The 7,156-nt window shown below is 35.9% G+C and overlaps 1 protein-coding gene across 1 annotated transcript; it reads left to right on the top strand.

Annotated features, from left to right (window-relative positions):
• Positions 1–2,334: 2,334 nt before the first annotated feature.
• LOC111799586 (caffeoylshikimate esterase) lies at positions 2,335–4,906 on the top strand. The gene is made up of 8 exons (XM_023682982.2): positions 2,335–2,806; positions 2,917–2,946; positions 3,095–3,224; positions 3,308–3,454; positions 3,537–3,667; positions 4,157–4,294; positions 4,392–4,490; positions 4,563–4,906. Exons 1-8 carry the CDS (start codon positions 2,498–2,500, stop codon positions 4,779–4,781), a joined length of 1,203 nt encoding a protein of 400 aa, XP_023538750.2. The 5' UTR covers positions 2,335–2,497; the 3' UTR covers positions 4,782–4,906.
• Positions 4,907–7,156: the final 2,250 nt, after the last annotated feature.

Genomic DNA, 7,156 nt, shown 5'->3' with positions numbered 1-7,156 from the left:
TCATTTAAATCTTTATAATAACATTGTCTTGGATTAAAAACTTAAAAGTGTTCTTTTAACATTGGTTCTATGGATCAAGTTTCATTCGGGCAAACTCATCATTATTGTAAATTTTTAGTATATTTTATATATTTTTATTTGACTCGAGTCAGCCAATTTTGTCCCATGAACCCAAAACCGAACCGAGTCAGTTCGAGTACAGAAAAATGAACCCAAACCAATCCGAAGCTAATCCAACCCAACTCAACTCTACCTTTATAGTTCTGGTTGGGTTGATCTCGGTTGTTGAGTTGTTGGGTTGAATATATACCCTTCCTATAAGGATCTTCTCCAATCAAAGGCTTAACTTCGATTTTAAATTGCAACGGTTGATATGATGAGGTATGCGTCTTCCCGATCATATCAAAACTTGATGAAGATCCAAGGACCGAATGAAGAGATCTAGGAAATTTTGTGCAGGCTATCACAAATTCTTTTTGAATTTTCAAGAGGGATGGTTTCTATAATTTCTTCAAAGTTGAGGACTATTTTTGGTAATTTGTCACTATTTTTTTATATTATATTATTATGAATTTTCAAAAAATTTCAAACTTTTTCAAAAAATTCCTTACCTCCTTTCCTTTTATTAATTTTACATTCTTTTCCTTCCCATTAAAAAAACAACTAAAAAATAGAAAATTTATTTAAAATTAGAAAATTGACATTTTTATCCCTTAAGTTTGCATTTTCTTTTCTAATTCGTTTCCACGTCTTTTTAAATTCTTATGAAAAATAACATTGATATAACTTATTTAGATTCCTTCTACTTTTCTTAGGTTACTTTCTTTTGATTCCTTTGAACTTTCTTGTGTGCCAGTCTTATTTAGGGCATTTTGCTTTTATAACTTAATTAATGTCCTATTTTGCCCTTTAATTATTTGTTGATGGGACATTACTTTTTGAATTGAGTTTCAAAAATTGGTAACATAACATGACTATTTAGATTATTGTATGAAAATTGAATTTTTAGGTAAAGCTACATAATTTAAAACATATAATCATATAGTTGCAATATATATGTTGGCCGGAAGTGACTATTCAGATGGAGTAATTACAATATAGTTTGAATTTGATTACAATAATTACAATAATAACCCAATTCACTTAGTTTGAATTTTATTTTAAAATAATATGGTTTGATTTTTTTAAAAAACTTTAGTGTGACAATTCAGTTCTCAAGGTGAGAGAAATAAATCTCGAATTGAATCGAACTGACTCATTGTTCAATAATAAAAGAAAGGTCGATGCTAATAGTTTTAGCTATCTTATGCCCAAGAGGCCTAATCCATCTTTACCAATTCATCCGGTGGGCTCTCTTACATTCACTTTACAAAGAGGCCTAATCCATCTTTACCAATTTATCTAGTAGGCTCTCTTACATTCACTTTACACTTCACAGTTTTCATTACGCTCACCCGTTCACTTGCTCAATCTCACTGCCTCACTTAGCCTCATGCTCAATCACTCCACCTCATACCTCCCACTTTTTTCCGCCCTACACCTCACGCTCACTGCTATTGTTGCCTCACTTTGCCATTATTTCCACGCTTGAAAAAAACAACTTGGGACGTATCGCTCAAATCATTGGTCCGGTACTAGATGTAGCTTTTCCCGGGCAACTTTTATTTCATATTTAAAAAAAGAAAAGAAAATAATAGTGATAAATTAATTTTCTCATCATGACCAAGAATGAATGGAACTCATAATTTTATAAGAGTTAAAGAAATATACGACCCAAAGAACAGGGTTGGATCTAAAATGTCTCTAGACCCCTCAACCCAATCAAAAAAACCGCCTTTATAATCACCTTCAAACTTTGAAGCCTAATTAAAAATTTAATTAAACTAATTTTGTTTAGTTAAGAAAATTGATTTTTTTTTTTTTTTTTTGGGTCAAAAGTTTGAAGATTATCTATGTTTTTGTAATTTTAGGACAAACCATATATGGCATACAACTATGTTATTAATTAGTACATTAATTTTAGACCCATTTAAAAATCGAACTACTTACCAAAATTTAAATATTAAAATATTATTTTTTTAAAAAAAAAAGTTTTTAGGTGGCTAGATAAGAGAAAATACTTATAATTTATTATTTTTTAAAATAATAGTTTAAAAAATACTTCTAATATTTAAGGAATATTAAAAAAAAAAAAAAAAAAAAAATCATTATATGTATGTATGTATATATAAAAGTTAAAATTTCGTTGCTTTCATCTTAATTTAAAAAGAAGAGCAAAATTAAATTATTTCTCCGTCCATGAAAAGGAATATATAAGAAAAAGAAGGTCAGGTATGTTCAAAAGTGGGCGAAATCTCGCAGAAAATCCCCATGTGCCACACGTTCGCTCTCTTTTATAAAGACGCCACGGTTAATAGCATTGACCGGACGACCTCATACTTCCGGCATTTCATTCATCGCCTTTTTTGGCTTCTTTCCTACTGCTTAGCTACCGTCCATGGCCTCGGGACTTGGATTCCGGCCATCGGATCTTTCTTTCTTTTCCCGGAAGTTTGTTTCTCCGATCAATCACCGGGAAAACGTCAGATTGCCCTTCACTCCTCTAAGGAAAATGAACCCGGAGCAGCCCATGAGGTGGGGTTCCGGTTGCTGCCTTGTTGTTGCAGCCAAGAGGCCGCCGATTGACGGCGTTCCGGCAGAGCTCAACAAAATCGCTTCCCAGAAACTGGACTCTGCTCCGGCCCGCCGGCGGGTCCGATCGGCTTTCATAGAGATTCAACAGCAGCTCGATCACTGCTTGTTCAAGGTTTGGTTTGTGCATTTTTCAACATTTTGATCTCTGGGATTCTCTGTTTTGATTCTCTGTTTCTTCTTTCTTCTGATTTTGTGTTTTGGATGGGTGATTTGATCTGTTAGATGGCTCCTGCTGGGATCAGCACTGAGGAGGTTAGAAATTCTGTTTTAACTTCATATTTCCACTAGAATTTACGTTTATTTATGCCAATACCTACAAATTTGGGAAATTAGTTCTGAAATTAAGATCAAAGAAAATGGTATATGGAATTGATGATTTGGAATTTGAATGCGTGTGTAGTGGTATGAATGTAATTCAAGGGGTCTGAATATTTTCTGCAAAAGATGGTTTCCCGATCCTGATGTTCATATCAAAGGCGCTGTGTGTTTCTGCCATGGCTACGGTGGCACCTGCACTTTCTTCTTTGATGGTTCGTAGTGGTTTCAATTTTCTCGTCTCTGTGTTTGCCTCCATGTCCGAGCAACTTGACATCTGGTGGTTCTAAATATTCAGGAACTGCTAGGCACATTACTGCATCTGGGTATGCCGTTTATGCTATGGACTATCCAGGTTTCGGTCTATCAGAAGGATTGCATGGTTATATTCCCAGCTTTGATCAACTAGTTGATGATGTTATAGAACAGTACAAGAAGTTTAAAGGTTTGCTGCCTTTGTACTCACTTTATGTGTGGATCATCTTGCTTACAATCATTTCTGAATCAACTTGTATTTCGACTTGTAGGGAGACCAGAATTGAAAGGATTGCCTCATTTCATATTAGGACAGTCCATGGGAGGAGCTATTACCTTGAAAATTCACTTGAAGGAACCAAATCTCTGGGATGGACTGGTCCTTGTGGCTCCCATGTGTAAAGTAAGTTCAAATATTTCCACGATGGACAGAGTGTTCGATCGTAATTTAACACATACAACTTTTGTGAATAGTGTGTTAGGAATCACGACTCTCCATAACGGTATGATATTGTCCATTTTGAGCATAAGCTTTGGTGACTTTGCTTTGGGCTTCTCCAAGACCCCTCGTACCAATGGAAATGTATTCCTTATTTATTATTCCCTAAATTAGTGAATGTGGGACTCTCTCCCAACAATCCTCCCCTCAAACAAAGTACACTCTGGAGTTCTCGAACAACCTCCCTTTAATCGAGGCTCCACTCCTTCTCTGGAGTCATCGAACAAAGTACACCCTTTGTTCGACACTTGAGTCACTTTTGACTACATCTTTGAGGCTTACAACTTCTTTGTTCGATATTTGAGGATTCTATTGACATGGCTAAGTTACGAGCATGACTCTGATAGCACTGTGGAGAGTCGTTATTTGTTAGTGATTTCAATGTCTCTTAAGATTGCAGATGATGTGAAGCCGCCAGAACCTGTGCTTAAGGTCTTAAGTCTAATGTCTAATGTCATGCCAAAAGCCAAGCTTCTAGCAAATGTCGATTTCGACGAACTGGCTCTCAGAGAAGCGAAGAAAAGGAAACTGGTTCAATTCCTTTTCATTCTATACATTAATTTAGTTCATATTCCTTGAACTTAATGATTCTCTAATTGTTATAAAAATTGTGATGTTCCTTTTTCAGGCTGTCTACAATGTTATATCATATGAAGATCGGATGCGTGTAAAAACTGCCATGGAACTTTTAAAGGCGACGGATGATATTGAGAAACAACTGGAGAAAGTGAGTGCCTGTATTCTCTTATACTGATGTTGTTATTTGATTTAGCATCCACTGATTTTAGAGTATCTGTAGGTTTCATCGCCATTACTGATTCTTCATGGAGCTGCAGACAAGGTGACGGATCCTAAAATTAGTCAATTTCTATACGAGAAGGCGTCGAGCAAGGACAAGACTCTGAAACTCTATGAAGACGGTTTTCATTGTATTCTTGAAGGGGAACCGGATGAAAGAATTTTCACTGTTCTAAATGATATCATCCATTGGCTAGATTCCCGATGCCCCTCGACGTAACAGTGATATTCTTCCATTGTTTCTGTTATGATAAGTTAAGTTAGATGTAACATACTCTCATGTTATCTCAAATGTTCTAGTTTAGCATTTGAACTTTAAATTAAAATTCAATATGGTTACAGTGAGATCCCACCTTGAGAACAAAGCCTTTTTTATAAGGGTGAAGAAACCTCTTCCTAGTAGACGTATATTATTAAAAAGTTTGAGAGGAAACGAGGAAGAGAAAGTTAAAAGAGGATAATATATGCAAAAGATGGATTTGGGCTGTTATAATATATCAAATATGGGGTTGGATTAATTTTACCATGTCAATAGAATCCTTAAATATCGAACAAAGAATTGTGAGCCTCGAAGTTGTAGTCAAAAGTGACACAAGTGTCGAACAACGGTGTACTTTGTTTGAGTACTCTAGAGGAGGAGTCGAGTGAAGGGGCGGCTGTTTGAGGGCTACATAGACCTCAGGTTTGAGGTTTGAGGAGAGGATGGTTGGGAAAGAGTCCCATATTGGCTAATTTAGGGAATGAGAGGATTGTTGGGAAAGAGTCCCATATTGGCTAATTTAGGGAATTTAGGGAATATTTGCTAATTTAGGGAATGAGATGATTGTTGGGAAAGAGTCCCATATTGGCTAATTTAGGGAATTTAGGGAATATTTGCTAATATATTTGCTAATTTAGGGAATGAGAGGATTGTTGGGAAAGAGTCCATATTGGCTAATTTGAATTTAGGGAATGATCATGTGTTTATGGGAAGATTGTTGAGGATTGTTGATTTAAGAAATGATCATGGGTTTATGGGAGAATTGTGATCATGGGTTTATGGGAAGATTGTTGAGGATTGTTGATTTAAGAAATGATCATGGGTTTATGGGAGAATTGTTGAGGATTATTGGGAAGGAGTCCCGCATGGGCTAATTTAGGAAAATCTCCATGGGTACGAGGCCTTGTGGGAAAGCCCAAAACAAAACCACTGTTGATTTAAGAAATGATCATGGGTTTATGGGAGAATTGTTGAGGATTATTGGGAAGGAGTCCCGCATGGGCTAATTTAGGAAAATCTCCATGGGTACGAGGCCTTGTGGGAAAGCCCAAAACAAAACCATGAGAGCTTATGCTTAAAGTGGATAATATCATGCTATTGTGGAGATCCATGCTTACTAACTATTGTTGAACACAACTCTTTGTGGGAAATACTCGCACTCTTTATTAAGACCCATCGATAAGAAAGATATCTACCTTTTGGGAAAGCCCAAAGTAAAGCGAAGCCATGAGAGCCATGGGAGCTTATGCTCAAAGTGGACAATATCATACCAATGTTGAGATTCACACTCTTTATTAAGACACCCCGTAGAAACACTAGCAATCTTTATTAAGACCAATAAAAAAGAGATTACAAGACTCTACCTTTTGGGAAAGCCCAAAGTAAAGCGAAGCCATGAGAGTCATGGGAGCTTATGCTCAAAGTGGACAATATCATACCAATGTTGAGATTCACACTCTTTATTAAGACACCCTGTAGAAACACTAGCACTCTTTATTAAGACCAATAAAATAGAGATTACAAGACACTTTGTGGAAACACTCTCACTCTTTATACAAGACACTTTGTATAATACTATTGCACTCTGTGCTTTACACTTTGTGTTTCTTACTGCACTATGTGCTTTACACTTTGTGCTTTGTATTTCTTACTGTACTATGTACTTCTTGGGATTACTACAATCTGTGCTTTGTATTTGACTATTGCACTCTGTACTTTGTATTAGACTATTGCACTCTGTGTTTTGTATTTCTTACTGCATGAGCTTTGTAATTCTTGAGACTACTATATTCTATGCTTTGTATTTCTTACTGCACTCTGTGCTTTGTATTCCTTAGGCACTCTGTGCTTTACACTTTGTATACTTTGTAGAATACTATTGCGCTCTGTGCTTTGTATTTCTTAAAGCACAGAGTGCTTTGTATTTCTTGGACACTCTGTACTTTACCCTTTGTATTTCTTACTACACTCTGCTTTACACTTTGTAGAATACTATTGCACTCTGTGCTTTGTATTTCTTACTGCACTCTATGCTTTACACTTTATTGAATACTATTGCACTCTTGTACTTTGTATTTCTTACTGCACTCTGTGCTTTACACTTTGTAGAATGTGCTTTACACTTTGTAGAATACCATTGCACTCTTGTGCTTTGTATTTCTTACTGCACTCTATGCTTTACACTTTGTAGAATACAATTGCACTCTTGTGCTTTGTATTTCTTATTGCACTCTGTGCTTTACACTTTGTAGAATACCATTGCACTCTTGTGCTTTATATTTCTTACTGCACTCTGTGCTTTGTATTTCTTGAGCAGTTTGTGCTTTACACTTTGT

Source organism: Cucurbita pepo, chromosome 1, assembly GCF_057944985.1.
Source record: "Cucurbita pepo subsp. pepo isolate OVF chromosome 1, ASM5794498v1, whole genome shotgun sequence".
In the NCBI taxonomy this organism is placed as follows: domain Eukaryota; kingdom Viridiplantae; phylum Streptophyta; class Magnoliopsida; order Cucurbitales; family Cucurbitaceae; genus Cucurbita; species Cucurbita pepo.
Note: the sequence above shows the minus strand (reverse complement) of the source record. Positions and strands in the feature narration are given on the sequence as shown.